The sequence below is a fragment of the Elephantulus edwardii genome, unplaced genomic scaffold, assembly GCF_000299155.1.
Source record: "Elephantulus edwardii isolate Elephantulus edwardi_28Jun2011 unplaced genomic scaffold, EleEdw1.0 scaffold00233, whole genome shotgun sequence".
Classification (NCBI taxonomy): domain Eukaryota; kingdom Metazoa; phylum Chordata; class Mammalia; order Macroscelidea; family Macroscelididae; genus Elephantulus; species Elephantulus edwardii.
Window position 1 is genome coordinate 4,288,735 of NW_006399983.1, and position 17,587 is coordinate 4,306,321.

General features: G+C 43.3%; 1 protein-coding gene across 1 annotated transcript in view; it reads left to right on the forward strand.

Annotated features, from left to right (window-relative positions):
- DNAH9 (dynein, axonemal, heavy chain 9) overlaps positions 1-17,587 on the forward strand; it is a 623,295-nt gene that overhangs the window by 423,888 nt on the left and 181,820 nt on the right. The window contains 2 exon segments of the mRNA XM_006898570.1: positions 4,888-5,007; positions 7,769-7,957. Of these exon segments, the coding sequence (XP_006898632.1) occupies positions 4,888-5,007; positions 7,769-7,957 (309 nt within the window).

Below are 17,587 nucleotides of genomic sequence, written 5' to 3' on the forward strand. Positions count from 1 at the left end.
TCAAAGGAGAGGCCTGGCTATCTGCTTTTGAAACGTCACAGCCTACATAATCCTGTTCTGCGTACCTATGAGTTCATCATGAGTTGAAATCTGCTTGATGTCAAATAATAACAACCACCTTTATTTCTGCTTCTGTCACACAGAGGCCACTTCTGTGGAGCTCTTGGTTTTCAAGATGAAACTATTACCTTTTCCTGCAGTTCTTCTCCCTGCCTTCCACCCCCACTGTCTCTCGTCATTGCTTTTCATTGTTTTTGCTTTTTACTTGCCCAGGCCAAAAGTACCTACACTCTGTTCTGTAACCAAAATTAACCATCCCATATATGTCCAGGGACTGGTTGGAAAATTATATCCAACAGAGTCCATTTTCCATGGTTGTGATGATGTTCATATAGAACTCAGTGATATACAGTAATTACCCTCTTGTAATTCCTGTTTTTATTTTTTCCCCCCTCTTCCATTAAGTTTATTTCTGCAATTATTTTTTTAAACTCTCTATATAAAGTTTGAGCTCTGGTGGCCTAGTGGCAAGAAGCTACATTGCAATCCCAAAGGCACGTGGTTCAAATCCTACCAGCTGCTCTGTAGGAGAAGGATGAGCAATCTCCTCCTGTGTGATTAACTGCCTCGGAAAACCTGTCAGAGGGTCAACTGTGGGTCGGTTCCAACTCTACGGTACACAACAACAAAAGCATACAAAGATTAGCATTCTGTCAAGCCCTCATTTTGTCACCCCAGACCTTTTCCTCAAGTCCCTGGTCCAGGGTTACAGACAATGATAGGAAGCAACAAATTTTACTGGATTTTCTTTTTTACATTGGTTCCAATGACTTCTGGACCCCATGCTTTATACTTGGTTTCTTATTTTCTTCTTCTGTGGCTCATTGTCAAGTAACTTTCTCAGAAATGGTGAGAGGTAAATCTATAGCATGGAAATGTTTTTCTTTGCCAAGTATCGATTCTGAGTTGGTATCCCCCTTGCTCTGGATTGCTGCTTTGTGCTGTTTGATGAGGATAAAACCAAATGATATCCTCTTGTGTGATAAGAAATTTGATGACATGGTCTCATTTTTTAATAAATACTCTATTCCCCCCTTCTTTCTGAAAGTCTTTTGACCTTTATTATTGGTGTCTGAAACCTTAGTTTGATATGCTCAGCTGTATATCCTTCATTTTAATTCATTGTACATGACATGTAGAAACCCATTTCATTCAGCCCTTCAATCACTTTGTATTGTTTCTTTGATAACCCCTTTTCTAAATTTTTGGTTTCCTCCTCATTGCCATTGAGTCAGAAGCCGTTTATTTGCCAACTCTCCAGCAGGTGTCCAAGGCTAAAAACCACATGGAAAGTAATGGCTCATCTTTCTCCTGGGCACACTGGTGGCTCGAACAGCCAGAAAGAAGCAGCCCTGGGGTTAGTGGGTGACTTCTATGAACTGTGCCTCCAGAGCCTCACCATCCTATTGGGATGCATACTGATTAGTTGTTGAGCTTCCTACACTGCTCTCATATTTTTATCATCTTTTCTTTGCTTCATATTTTCTTCTACTTTGAGACAGCTCTTCGGTATTATCTTTTAGTTCTTTCTTTGATTTTGTTTTGTTTTATCTTATAATTCCCACAGCAGCATTTGTGCTTTGTGTTCTTAACAGCATCCTCCTCTTGTTTTATAGATGAGACATCTTTTGTCAGTATGAGAAAGCAATTCTGGCCCTTCTTACGCTTTTCAATTGTTGTCCCACGCCTGCTCTGCTTTTCTCCAGGTAATTTTGTCCCTGCTTAATTTACCTTTGTCTGTCTTTCTGTCGATCTAGGCTTTCATTAATATCTTCTTGTCCTTGTGTATAGAGATCACCAGCTCTCTCGACAAACAGAGGCAGAGCTGCCTGTCTAACAGAAATGGCTTGTCAAGTTCGCGTGGGCTAACCTGGAAGCATCCTCAGTGCCAGCATGTGGTATCATTTCTCTGACAGTTGATTGAATCTCTTGTCTGGCATCATGGATGCCTGGCAGCATTGCAGGATGTGTGGATGAGGGATCAAAAAGGCTTTCATTTAACACCCTCATTTTAAGCTGCATCCTCCACTGCACCTGGCATTTCCAGATCCCCAGGCTGCCAGGCTGATCAGCTCCCCCACTGGGGAACTGCACTTCTTCTGCCTTCATCCATTAATTTCCGTTCATCCAGCAACATGGTCTTCTAGCAATCTGCTGGATTTCCTGACCCTCTAATGGTCCTCACCAATTTACTTATAATCGTGAATGTGAAACTTCTTCAGTTTCCTCATAATTTTAGAGAGAAGTCCAAGGAAGGAGGCAAGGAAGATGAGTGTAGTCATTTTGCCATCACTAATTGAATGGCATCACTATGAGTCATCTATGACTTGATGGCACTTAACAACAACAACATAGAGAGAGCTCAGTTGGCCTAGTGGACAGAAAGTGATGCTACCAAGCCAAAGATGGGTGATTTTAGTCTGTGGCCTTTAGGCTAATTTTAATTGTCTTTTGGTCAAACATTCTTCTAAGTGGCATAGCACTGGTCTGTCCATTTGCTGTACAGAGGTAACTTGTAGTTGCTGTGATGCTGACACTATGATATTGATGTATTAAATGTGATAATGGCTACCCATGGCAGGAGTGACATCCACTTCAGAAATAGCTTGCCTCTATGAACTTGGAGAAACGATGAAAGTTATACAAGTGTTCAGGTCTCTCATTCATAAGGTTGCTATGAGTCGTCTACAACTCGACGGCACTTAACAACAACAATCGAATGGCAAGTCTGTCTCAAAAGTAGTGCAACCAGAGTGTTCCTCAGAGCAAGGATCAAGAAATTTCCTCTCACTCACTGTGGGCATGTGCTCAGGAAGAACCAGTCCTTGGAGAGACACATCGTGCTGGGACCGGTAGTAGGTCAGAGAGAGAGAGAGGAGGATCCTCCACCAGATGGACTGACGCAGTGACGACCACAGTGGGCTTTGAGCATGACAGAGGTAGCGGGGATGGTGCATGAAAGGGCGAGGCTCATATCTGTTGTGCGTAGAGTCGCATGAGTCATATGTAGTTGGTGGCACTGAGCAATAACTATTGGATGGCTCCCTGTCTACTTTTGATACTTCTTGGCTCTCTGAAAGGAGCCCTGGTGGTGCAGTTGTTAACCCTCACCTATTAGCCCAAAGGTCAATGGTTCAAACCCAGCAGCCATTCCACAGGAGAACGCCATTGCAGTCTTGCTTCCATGAAGATTATAACTTGGCTAACCCTAGGGGGAAGTTCCCCTCTGTCCTGTCAGGCTGTTGGGCATAAGAATTGATTTGATGGCTGTGGGTCTGGGTGGCTCTGAACTTGGCACTATTTTCCTTTTTGTTGTTGTGGTTGTTGTAATTGACAAACCAACCTGAACTCCAGTTTTCGCATAGAAGTGAGACCCATTTGGAGGTGTCTGCTATTTGCTCCCGTGCCTTTGTTTCTGAAAATAGACTTTCTAGTGACAACCAGGGGAGCTCTGGTGGCAAGAAGCTGCACTGCCATGCCGAAGGCACGCAGTTCAAGGTTACCAGTGACTCCATAGGAGAAGGATGGGCAGTCTCCTCCCGTGCGATTAACTGCCTCTGAAAACTCACAGAGGGTCAGCTATGGGTTCGTTCTGACTCTGTGGTACACATTAACAACAGAGGCAACCAAGCTTACTTGCTTCAATTCTAAATTCTGACTTTACCAAACTGACTGTATCACAAAATTAAACTTCAAAAATGTCTAAGAATAGATGAGTTTAAGTGAAAAGAGTTAATCTCCTTGTGTTCTTGCAGCTCTCAATCTGAAAATACCAGTGAGCCTTTCTCTTAGGGCATTGGTGTCCTCTCCAGTTCATCTTACCCAGTCAGAGGCTCTTCCTACAGCCTGTCCAGAGCCAGTCCTGATGCCAGCAGACCTCATCCCTCGGCCCTTTCCATCTGTGTCTCTCCATGCCGCTGTCAAACTCTTACATAGAGGCCTTATATTCCTAGGATTTTATAACAGTGAGATGTCGTACGTTCCAAAACTCCACTCCCTAGAATCAGATCAATTGCAATGGACACTCCTGTGTCCTTCGCAGGTTCCCCTGGGTTCCGGTGGACTGTTTCATAGGCTTTCTGCTCTGACAGCCAGCACCTGTGCCTCATTGTCAGGTGATTGGAATAATTTATCCCCAGTGGAACCAAAGACAGACTCTATTCTCACATGCTGAACCCCACAATCAGACCTCATTCGCCTTTACCCAGGAGTGGGAGTGTGTCTTGTCTTTGGTGATGATAGTGCTGGAATTCCACACCACGTGCCCATCACAGGGCCAGGCTGCAGCTGTCCTGACGGGTCTCCACCTGAGCTCGGCTTCCTCCCTTCCCTGCCCAGCTTTCTGCTGTGGTCGTGGTGGTTGTTGTGTACTGTAGCATCAGAACCAACCCATAGTTGATCCTCCAGTGGGTTTTCAGAGGCAGTTAATCACATGAGAGGAGAATGCTTGCCTTTGTCTTGCAGAGCAGCTGGTGGACTCGAACCACGTGCCTTAGGAATTGCAGCACAGCTTCTTGCCACTAGGCCACCAGAGCTCCCGAGGTAAGTGACTTTTAGGGAGCTTTGGTGGCCTAGTGGCAAGATGCTGCACTGTAATCCCAGAGGTACGCGGTTCAAATCCACCAGATGCTCTGCTAGTGAAAGAGGAGGCAATCTCCTCCTGTACCAGTCAGATCTGATTTGATGGTACATGTAAAAATAATACAATTTTTTAAAAAAGTCACTTACACACAGACCCTCATCTCAGGGCTGTGTTCTGAGACATGCACCTAACGCACCTTTGATCTGGGTTGAAGTGGCTCATGGGCTTTTTCTCCTTCCCACCAGCACCTTAATGAAAACCTGGCAAAGCTCACAGCCAAGTTTGAGAGAGCAACAGCAGACAAACTCAAGTGTCAGCAAGAAGCCGAGGTGACTGCAGGCACCATCTCCCTTGCAAACCGCCTGGTAAGTGAGCCTGAGCAGTGTGAACTTTAATTATATTAGCAGAGCTTGTCAGGTGCCACAGACGTGCCAAATATATGAGCACAACCTAGCATCACTCTGTCTCAGGGGAAAAAAAAATACTAAATGTGCTGCAATCCACATGAATCATGCAGAAAGTGTGAATGCAAAACCAGGTCTGGTCAAAGAAGTTTCCTGTACTTGGAAGTAGGGAGTGTCAGGCAGCCTGTGCAAGACACGTCTGTGCACTGACCAGAAAAATAAGTAAGAGCAAGAGGGGCAAACTCTGAAGTTCTTGTCTGTGTAAAGTTTGATAATAAGGGGTAGCCAGGATTAGGGACTGAGGTCTGGGATGGAAACAGAGATGGATGAGGTTAGTTGATGCTGAGCATTGCTGAAGAAGACCTTCATGGGGGTTAGTGGGAGAGGGAGGCAGTGAGGAAGAGGGAGAAGGTGAGAGTGTGAAGGAGAGGGAGAGGGGAGGAGGGAGGGAGAGACAGAAACAGAGAGACAGAGACACAGGCAGAGGGAGAATGAGAGGGAGAGAAAGGACAGGGTGCCAGATGCTGCCTAACAAATTACCCCAAAATGTAGTGATTTAATTAAGCAGTCACCGTTTCATTATATCTCCCAAGTTTGTGGATCAAGAATTTGGGTAGGGACCAGCTGGCCAATTCCTCTGAGCTGTGTGTCAACAGCTGGGACCACTGTGTTGGCTTGTCAGGTCTGCACAGTCTGAGACAAAGTCCGTCACACATCTGGAACCTTACAGGGATGGCTGGGCTTGCTGGCCACTCTCCCCCTGAATGTGGCCTCTGAGTGTGTCTACGTGGGCTTTCCAAGCAGGACAGCTAGACATCCTACACGCAGCTCTGGGTTCCAAGAGAAACGAAGTCCTGTACCAGTCCTGTAATGCCCTGAGCCCCAAAACCAGCACCATGTGCTCCCACTGTGTTCCATCAGTCAGAGTAGCCACATAGGTGAAGGGAAGAGACACAGCCCATCATATCTTAACTGTAGAAAAGTCAAAGCCTCAGTGGTCCCTTTCCATCTTCATGGCTATATTTCCCATCACATAAACTGGCTAAGATCCTGCCAGGCAGTGTCTTGGTTATGGCATTCCTTTAAAGCCTTCAGAGCCCTTTTCTCACAAACAAAGGAAAGTAAAATTGGTACATTTTTACATTTATTCCAGCCACCATTTACTTGTCCAACGGTTGGTCAGATATTTTTAGTTTCAGGTGGAATGAGTCATAATAACCATCATTGCCCTGAGCAGCATGTTGATGAAGAGACTGCAGCGCCCATGTGTGTCTGTGCACTTATTTGTTGAAGCAGCTGCTGCATGGCTGGGAAGTGATCCAGTTCACTGAACAGTTTGGACTGGAGATAGTGCCTCTGCTGAAGTACAAGAGGTAACACAGGTGGCCAAGCTGGCCTATCTTCCATCCAGTGTCCTGTTTGCTTTCCAGAATGTAGCACACAGCCTTCTTAGCCTGGCTGGAGAATTTTCCAAGTCGGTCCTCCTGGGAGCAGTTAGTGTGTACCAGGAGCCAGAACATATGGACTCCTGAGCGTCCCTGTCTCTCCTAACTGAGATAGTTTGCCTCTCTGGTCTTTGTAGGCTGAAAGTGGATGTTGCAATGGTTAGAGTGCCAAAGTCTCTCCCAGCTCCAGTGTTCTATCATACCACCTTTCAGAGATTAAAAACAAACAAACAAACAACAACAAAAAAACAAAAAAACACAAACACTCCAATCATACTATCCTAACACAGAGGATAAGCTCAGAATCTGCCAGTCTACTTTACAAAGGAACTCTCTTCCCTGGTAGAAGTGTCTCCATGGAGGGCACTGGGCCAAGGCATTCTGCATGCCCTCATGTTGTAGTGGGCTGTCTCCCACCCCCTGCAGGTTATTTATAGAGGCTGGACTTGATTTTGTAATGCTCGTATCTTCAAGCAGTCAGTGGTAGAAAGGAAGAGATGCCTGATTCTTCTGACATGTTTTACGTATCAGGATTGTGCTAAGTGATTGTCACCTTTGGCCATATGTAATCCTCACAATGAACCTGCAGGGTGGGGGCCTGGGAGGCTATGTTTAAAGCCTTCCCACAGCCCGGATGATGCATGACACAGAGCAGGGCTTGTTTATTGATTAAAACTATCACCTCTCCACAGCCCAGACAATGCATGGCACAGAGCAGGACTTATTTATTAAAATGTTTGCTGCCTCAAGTCCAAGTCCCTGTTGATCAGAAGGACCTGTATACGATGTTCGAAGGCTTCCTGTTATTAAATAAGCACCGTATGTTTTCCCATCATAAACTCATTGCCTTTGTGTCAGAAACACCTCTTGGCTGACCCACCAGTGGTTTTCCAAGCATCTTTCTCTCTCAGATTCACTGGTGAATTCAAAGCACTAGAGAGTCTTGGCCTTCGGGTTAGCAGCACAACTCCTTACAGACCGCACCACCAGCGCTCCCCAACATGCATTCTGTTGTTGTTGTTGTTATGTACTGTTGAGTTGAAACAGACCCATAGCTGACCCTCTGGCAGGTTTTCAGAGGTGGTTAATTCCATGGGAGGAGATTGCCCATCCTTCTCCCATGCAGCAGCTGGTGGCCTCAAACCACATACCTTCAAGATTGTAGTGCAGCTTCTTGCCACTAGGCCACCAGAGTTTCTGCACGACCTGAATCTCTACCTGCTCTGCTGCCTGTAGTATTACCAGAACTTTCTCCTCTTCCGTCTTTGATATGGTAGGTTGGAGGCCTCGCTTCTGAAAATGTCAGGTGGGCAGAAGCTGTGCAGAGTTTCCAGCAGCAGGAGAGGACATTGTGTGGAGACGTTCTACTTATTACAGCTTTCATTTCATACCTTGGCTTCTTTACAAAGAAATACCGGCAGAGCCTAATGGACGGGGCCTGGAGACCTTACCTGAACCAGCTAAAAGTATGTACACCCTCAGCATCTCTGACACAGCCACCTGTGGGTACCACTGAGATCACATGAGAGTAACTCATATCTCCTGGTCCCTCTTGCATACTTACTCCCACTACCACCTGAGCACCCCGCAGTGAGCCTGGGAGCCAGGAGTAAGGTGAACAAATGATGTCCTTCCACACTGCCTCTAACAGGCTACTTTACCTTTTAATGGATCCCTCTATGTAACTCCCATTTTCTGTCCAATGATTTAGGTTAGGTTTTGGGGTTTTTTTTAATGATCTTCAAATCTGTATAACCTGGGAGACAACCGAAGATCTTGTTTCCTTTGCATCTCTCTCCTCCTGAGCCAAACTAGACCCTAGTCTCAGAAGAGAAGAGCCCTGTCCCCAGCTCCCTGCTGTACTTTGTCAGTGTGCCCAAAGCTACACAGTGTGTGCCAATCACATAGACACCCCTATGAAAAGCTTCCTCTGCTTCTGGCGTACGCCTGCTCATGACTAAACTATTCATGTGCTTTTCATAAGGACCATTCACCCTCTTCCTTCAATGTAAGTAGGAGGACTTCACTCCTACCCACCCTGTCTACTCCTCTCTCTGTGATAAAGCAGGAAAATTCTGATTCGTGACCTTGAAGGGAATTCTGAGTTGTGTCTGGAGACTATAGTCACAATGCTTTTTAATACTACCTTTGCTGTGAATTGTGCACAGTAATCTAGCCACACAGGCAACGTATCCCATCACTCCACTGTGTAAGTGATAGACATTCAAAACTAAGACACGCTCAGAAAGGTTATACTTTAGTCAAGGAGACAGTTTCATAAAAAACTCAGTGGCAGTAAGAAGGGGGGGGGGCGGGTGGAATATCCAGCTTACAATAAAGATTGTATTTCTAAATTCTTTTACAAATGGATACTTAGAACAGATAACTGGTTCCCAGATCAGCCCATAAAATCCTTTTCACCTACTAACTTGTTAACTTGGGAGAGACTGGAGAGCATTATGCTGAGTGAACTAATTCAGTCTTGTAAGGACAAATAATCCTGTCACTCAGAACATTATATTTCAAGACTTATCTAGAAATGGTTTTTTAAGTATGAAAGCTATAAGGTTAAAAAAAGGCGCAGAGAACCAGGTGAAGTGAAACAAAAGAGTTTATTAGTGACTCTTGGGGCAGATTAACTGTCTGAGGCCAGAGAAAGGCAGGGTCAGGCAGTCAAGTTACCAGTGAGAAAGAAAGAGTTACAGGTTAAACTTTATAGGTGGGGGTTGGGGGTAGGGTGGTCAAACTGGTGGTCAGTTCTCATGGAAAAAGTTGACTGGATGCCCTTTGTTAGCTTCTAATGACAGAGCTGCTCATTCATGCAAGATGTGGTTGATGGCTGGGTTTCCTTCTGATTGACCACAGTCACCTTACACCAGGTAAATTGGGATGTCTCTTAGAAGGTGCGGTCAGCACAAGATGTCATCCAGCCCCCAAGGTGACCTTTCATTCCAGCCTTTTTGTTTACATAGGGGTGATGTAGTCTCTCTGGCTACTCCCTGCTGAATGGGGGTGGCTAATGGGGCTGGCTGGTGGGCTGGAAGGAAGTTCACTGGGGAGCTGGGAATACGGATGGAGCAACATTTGGTTTACTGAGACTCGAGAGATTTCCTGGAAACTTAAAAAAACAAGGAGTAGCCATTAATACTGAGCAAACTATTAAGAGAGGACCAACAACTGGGGCTAACCAGGTATACAGTGGTGTCTGCCACCACCGTGATTGTGTGTTTGTTAGGCCCTTCCCCTTTTTCAGCTCTTCTTTGAGTTTGTGTAAAGTATTTAGGTTTTCCTCTACTACACCACTTTCATTGATATAATAGCAGCATTGTTCATTGAGAAAGACACAGGTGCCACCTTTATCAGCTGTGAGCAAGTCCAGAGCTCATCTGCTCTGCAAGACTACTTGAGCAAGAGAAGTGATTTGTCACTGCAGAGAGGCTAAAGAATTAGCTGAGGCATCTACAGCTGTTTGTAGTTGTTGTTTTAAATTTGCTGAGGTTATTATGGAATGGCTTAGGCCACCACTGCCTGCACCTGCAGCAACCAGAGAGGATGCTAGGGGTAGCCCTACCAGTACAGGAAGGAAGACTGCTCATTTAGAGCGGTAACCGTGGAGTGAGTCAAAAGAGGACTGAGAGTTCTTCATGTCTGTACATCATGAGCTGAGGTACTAATATGGTTGATACACAGGGGAATGAAGATGAGGTATTGCTTATAGAGAGTGAAGGTGCACCAGAAGAATCCTCCAGGGGGAGCATGTATATTTCCTGACACTATTGTGGCAGTGTTACAGGTAGCTGAGGAAGAGGAGGATGAGATATAGCAATGAGCGTAGCGGGCATCTACATTAGGATGGAACAAGGAAACAGAGTATAAGGGGCCTTTTGGTGGATGAGTAGTGGTTTGTATGGGATAGTTGAAGGCTGAAGAGAGGGGCACTGTTAAGAGTGGAGAGTGGTCCAAATAAGCACAGAGAAAGCAATCAGTGATATCTTTTACTTCAGTGTGATTAAGTAGGAAAACTCCTTGGCGGATTAAGGGTAGCCAAGAAAAAGGTTGTTTGGCCTGTGGATGTAAGGCTGATTGTAGCGATGATTCTTGCTGGGAGATGTCATTAGAAAAGGTCAGCTAGTTGTTTAGCAGTGTCACTAACTGGTGGAACTATTCGAGTATAAGTTCTCCAAATTTTCAGGGTAGCCCCTGGGCGTGAACTATCTGGTGTCCTGTATAGTTTTCCCTCCACTCCTCTGGCCCATCTAGGGTCCAAGGGTCAAATATATTTAAAGAGACTGTTTTATCCATTTCTGCTCCATAGCCATAAGATAGGATTTTGTGTGGTTCTGACTTAAGAGGGTTTTCTTGAGTTGTGTGTATTTTACAGGATGAATATGGGCAGTCACCATAGATGTCGGGCCATTTACGGCAATAGTCTTTTGGACTCCCGGGTTTCGGCACCAAGATGTAAGGTAAAAAAGGTGCAGAGAACCAGGCGAAGTGAAACAAAAGAGTTTATTAGTGGCTCTCAGGGTAGATTTACTGTCTGAGGCCAGAGAAAGGCAGGGTCAGGCAGTAAGTTGGAGGTAGGGTGACCAAACTGGTGGTCAGTTCTCATGGAAAAAGTTGATTGGATGCCCTTTGTTAGCTTCTAATGACGGAGCTGCTCATTCATGCAAGATGTGGTTGATGGCTGGGTTTCCTTCTGATTGACCACAGTCACCTTATACCAGGTAGATTGGGATGTCTCCTAGAAGGTGTGGTCAGCACAAGATGTCATCCAGCCCCCAACGTAACCTTTCAAAAGCAACCCCATTTTTCCTTACATTTTCATCTCCAGCATAGAAGATCATATGATCATCTGATTCAAAATGCCCCATGCCAGTTCATCTCGTTTTGCCAATACCTTGTATACCAATATTTATGTGTTCCATTTCTTTCTTAACAATGTCCAGTTTTTCTACATTCATGCTTCTTATATGTTCCAGTCATTAATGTATGCTTACAACTGTTCCAGATTCTTTGTATTTCCATATTTGAGGGCTCAGCCTGAGTTGACATATCTGCTGGTCTAAGTGTGCTCTATTGTACATAGAGTTTTTTTTTAAATCCCCTGTGTGTTATTTGTACACCAATGTTCATAGCAACATTATTCACCATCGCAAGAACATGGAAATAGCCCAAACGTCCAACCACAAATGAATGGATTGAGAAATTATGGTACATTCACACAATGGAATACTATGCAGCATGAAGGAGCAATAACTTTGTAAATCATTACCTAACTTGGGAGGGACTAGAGAGCATTAGACTGAGTGAACTAACTTAGTCACATAAGGATAAATATTGTATAAAACCATTATTTTAGAAGTAGTATAAGGATCCAGGAAGGGTGGGAGAGGCTAGAAGCAGAGGGATGTGGATGTGCAGAGTAAAGGAGGGATTAATCACTGGGTTGTACAATTTGATAGGGCGGGCATGAGGGAAATTGAAAGAATTTGTTCAAATTTGTGTTTTAATTTTGTAAATAAACTAGTAGGGAAAAAAGCCCAAACAAACAAAAATCCTATGTGTTATTAATAGGGTCACACAGTTTGGTGGGGGTGGGGGTGGTGAAGGAAATGGGAAAAATCTGGTGTGAAAAACAATGTATTCAAACTTTGTAAATAAACCAGTATAAAATAAAAAATTTTTAAACACTGCAACATAAAAAGACTCAAAGTCATGCCACCAAGTTGGAACTAACTCATAGCTGACCTCCACCAGGTTTTCTGAGGCTGTAGATTGGACAGGAGACTGCCCATCATTCTCCTTCAGAGGCAGCTGTGAATCCATAGGCCCTGCAGACCACACAACCAGAGCTCCCTGGTTACCATGCTCATGACTAAATAAGGCATAAAGCAATCACTCCATCTGCCTTTTACATTTAGACATAAAAAGAAATTGTTGGGAAAAGCCATCATTAATTGAATGAAGATCAAGAGACCAGTGACAGCTTAGTAAAGATTTTTCCAAGATTTCTTTTGCGTTTTTAAGCTATTTTGTGTCATGGACTCTTTTGACAGCATAGTAAGACTTCTGGATTCCTTCTAAGAATAATGTTCTGACAGAAAATAAAATGCATAGACTTACAAAGAAAAGCAATCATATTTAATGCATTCCTGGTCTCAGGATAAGAAACCCTCACTGTTGGTTTCCCTTTAAATGTTTGCTTGATAATGTAGTCCTGTTCATTTTTACTCTTAATGAATATGATTATGATGCAAGAAAGGGTTCAGAGAAGTTTTTCTGAGGGAACTAGGTAAGAAAAATGACAAAGAGGAGAAAAACCGAGAGATTAAAAAATGTATAGGTGTATGTTCCACTACTACTACTGATAATTTTTGTTTTATTTTGTTACTTTTTTGCATTAAAAGTTTTTTTCCACTCATATTCATTGTACTTTACATATTCCTTCATTTACATTATGTTTCATACAATCATTCTCATACATTGTTTCTTATAAAAGGAATCACAGTTTTGCCCACAACTACCCTCACCCCCATCCCACACCCCCCATCGTTTTCAAATGCCACTGGATCTTTCCTAATTTCCTTCATCCCCTCCTTCCACCCACCAAACACTGTAACCCCATGACTTAACCCTGTTTCCCACCTTCTCCCACCCCACACCTTCCCCTTCCTGCTTTGTATAATTTATACACATCTTCCTAGTTATCCTATTTTAACAATAATTGTCTTATACAGTATTTGTCCTTATGAGACTGAGTTCATTCCCTCAACATAATACTCTGTAGCGTTTTTCAAAATTGTTGTTCCTGAGGGCTGCATAGTACTTCATTGTGTGAATGTACCGCAGTTATTAATAGTTTTCATAGGAGGTGCCAGCCCTTGAGAATAGATATGCTTGGAAAAGATGGATGGTCAGCAAAAGAGAGAAAGCGTCTCAACAAGATTGATTGATTGATTGATTGATGCACTGAATGCACCAGTGGGCTTGGACATGGAAGATATTATGAGCATGGAACAGGATATTACAAGGGTGGTTGTTGTTTTTAAAATTACTTTTATTTTATATTGCTTTGAATACAAAGTTTAATATACATTATGTATTTCTTTGTATGTATACATTGTGTTTCACACATTCCTCTATTTACATTGTATTTTATACATTCCTTCCCATATGTTGTGTTTTGTAAAATTAATCACTGATCTAGGCCCACCATTACCCCACCTTTTCAGGTCCCCACTGTATCTTTCCTAATTCCTTCACCCCTTGCCTCCACCCACCAAACTCAACAACCTCGTGATTTCCTCTCATCCTCACCCTGTTTCTCCCTTCACTTCCCCCTTTGGACTTTTGTACAGATCTTCCTAGTATTTTCTATTTTTTATAATAATGGTCTTAGTCAGTATTAGTACTTATGAGACTGAGTGAGTTCACTCCATCATAATGCTTTCCAGCCTCTCCCATGTTACATAGTGTTTTTCAAAATTGTTGCTCCTGAGTGCTGCATAGTATTTCATCACATGAATGTATACCACAATTTCTCAATCTATTCATTTGTTGATGGACATTTAGGCTGTTTCTATTTTCTTGCTATTGTGAATAACATTCCTAGCAGTGGAATAGCTGCGTCATACAGAATATCTGTGTTTAGCTTTTTGAGGAAATGCCTAACTGCCTTCCAGAGTGGTTATACCATTTTACAATTCCACCCACAGTGTATGAGAGTTCTGGTCTCGCCACATCCTCTCCAACATTTATTATGCAAGTCTTATTAAACTCTGCCACTGCTATTGGGGTGAGATAGTATCTTATTGTGGTTTTGATTTGCATCTCTATTATCGCCACTTATTTTGAGCACTGCTTCATATATCTGTTGGCCAGTGAGTGTCTTCCTCTGTGAAAAGTCTTATCATGCGTTTAGAGCAGGGTTTTGATCTATTGCTCATAGGGTCACTAACCTTAAGAAGAATGAGAATCCCATAACACGCAAAACCAGTACTTGTGCCAGAAAGTAATTGTAAGAATGAAGCAACGAACCACTGTATGGCTCAAAATCAGAAAAGGAGTGCATCAAGGATGTGTCCTGACTCCAAACCTTTTAAATCTATATATAGAAAAGATCATTCAAGAGGTTGGTTTTTATGAGTAGGAGTGTGGCATCAGGGTGGAAGGTAGACTCATCAACAACCTACATTATGCACATGACATAACCTTGCTCAGCAAAACTAACAAGGGCCTGAAGCATTTGCTTAAAAAGGTCAGAGACTGTATTCTGCAGTATGAATTGAAGCTCAACAAAAAGAAGACAAAGATTCTCACCACTGGGCCAATGGGCAGCACCACAATAGAGAAGAGATTGGGTTGTTAACAATTTCAGTTTGCTTGGGTACAAAATCACCACTGTTGTCACCAGCAGTCAGGACATAATTAAAACAAACAAACAAACAAACAAAAGCCATCTAACTTATCTTGGTAAATCTGCCATCAAGGATCTCTCCAGGTGCTAAATAAAGAGCAATGGTGTCAGTCCAGAGCATAAAGTACACCTGATTAAGGCCATAGTCTTTGCAATTACTTGCTATGCATAAGAGAGCTAGACAATGATTAAGGGTGACAGACAAACAATCAATGCCTTGAGTTGTGCTGGAGATCTCTCCTGGAGAGGGTGAAACTAAGCTATTCCTTGGGGGGGGGCAAGGATTTTGAAGCTCTGTCTTGTATACCTTGGGCATGTAGCCAGGAGGGACCAGTCAGTCCTTGGAGAAGAACATCATTATTGGTGGAGGGACAGCACAGGAGAGGAAGACCCTGAATGAGATGGATGGCTACAATAGCTGGAGAAACGTGGGTAAGCGCGTCAGAGACAATGAGACTGACTCAGAATAGGTCAAGATTCAGAGCTGTTGGTCCCTGTGAGTCACAGGTCACTCGACGATGCATAACAACAACAATAATAGCTGAAATACAGAGTACCACATGGACTGAATTTCTGCTGACATTAATCTAGCAAGAGAAAAAAGACTCTCAAACTATAATGAAACATTTTCACGAATAACCACGCACCCTGCAAAGTCCTTTTCATTCGAGCCCATGGGTGAGGAGACTGTCCACTATTGTGAGGTAATCTGAGGAGAGAGCCAGCCTCAGCAATGTGCTTTCCCTCCCCTCCAAGGAGCAGAAAAAGGCTTACTCTGTGACTTGAAGTGAGGGTTGCAGGGAGGTAGTCACTCAGTCTGTCTGTCCTTGTCTTGGGGCAGGACCCTCTATGGGATTCCACAGTTTTTATCACCAGTGTCCAACTCAGAAACATAGCAGTTACCATAGCCTGTGAAGCTGTCCACTTGTACTTAGGGACTGGGAGGACTGCATGTGATAGGGGGACCCTGGAATCTCAGTGATCTGTTGCCTCTTCCATCGCCTTGGGGTCCCGCAGGAGGGAGATGTGCTTGAAGGTAGTGTCACTGCCAGTCCACTACAAGTTGCCCTGGGAAGAACAAAAATAATGAGGAATCTCACCAGGACAGTCTAATCAAGCAACTCTGGTGTCCTCCATCCCTTTCAAGCTCAGGATTTCCCAACAGGCCTGGTAGAGTCCAAATGGCCAGTGTTTCATGTCCAAATGGCCATTGTGAGGTGGGGCTGAGGAAAGGCACATCCATAAACACACACAGAGAAGACACAAAAGGATGCTTGGGAATAAAGCTTACAGTGTTTTAACAGTTAACCAGGTTAACAGAGCTCACAATGTGGCCCTGTAGCCTGGGGCTTCCTATGCTCTTTACCTCAGTCCTGGGTCCTTATTCTTCTTATTCCTCCGGCCATTCACTTTCCAATGGCTGTTCATTTTCCAGTCATTCTTTCTGTTGGTGACATGAGATCTGTGTCCTCAGGGTGGATGATGTAATTATTGTCCCGCTTTCTGATGCATAGCAAGTAATTGCTAAGACCATGGCCTGGATCAGGCTACCTTAGTCTCTAGACTGACATCTTTGCTTTTCAGTACTCTGGAGAGGTCCCTGACTACAGATTTTCAATAGAGGCTGTTTAAAAAAATTTTTTACCAGTCAGACCTGATTTGAAGGTACACGTAAAAATAGTACAATAAAAACAAAAAAATTTATTTTATGTTGGGTTGCATAAAAAATTCAATTGCATAAAAATTCATTTACATTGTGTATCACACTTTCATTTAGTTATACTGTGTTTCATACAATCATATTCATATACTGTCTTTTATATCATTAATCCACAATTAATTATGCCCACCATTACGTCGTCTTTTCAGGTCCCCACTGGATCTTTCACATTTCCCTTACCCCATCCCACAATCAATCAAATTGTGTGACCCTTGTGATTTCCCGTCTACTCACGATCACCCCTTTGCTCCCACTCCTTCCCTCTTTTTGGCCCCCATTACACATTTTATAGTTATCCTTATATTTTTACAATAATGGCCTTATGCAGTATTTTTCCTTATGAGACTAAGCTAGTTCACTCAGCATAATGCTCTCCAGTATCTCCCAAGTTGTATAGTAATTTTCAAAATTGTTGCTCCTGAGTGCTGTATAGTATTCCATCATGTGAATGTGTCACAGTTTCTCAATCCATTCAGTTGTGATTGGATATTTGGGTTGTTTCCATGGTTTTGTGATTGCGAATAATGCTGCTATGAACAATGTACAAATCTCCATTTGTGTCTCAGTTCTAATTTCCTTTGAGAATATTCCTAGGAGCTGGATCATAAGACTTTTTTTTTTTTACTTTTTTCTTCTTTTCTTTTTGACCTTGTTATTTTAAAAATTTTATTTTAATATTTTTAATGAACATTTACAGAGATTTTGGATTTCCATTCATTCATTGTTGCACTATTTTCTCTACCCCACCCCGTTCATTCCTCTTTTTTTATCCCTTGAAAGTCTGTTTTAATTGTCCCACTGCCACAGTGCTTGTCAAAACCAGCTCTGATTAATCTTTTCTGTCAGTGTGTCCTTTGCCATTCCCTGTCACTCCTCCCTGAGAGACTTTACCCTGATTCATAAGGAAAAGGGGACAGCATATTCTCTTAGCTACTTCCTGCTGAAAAGGGATGCTGT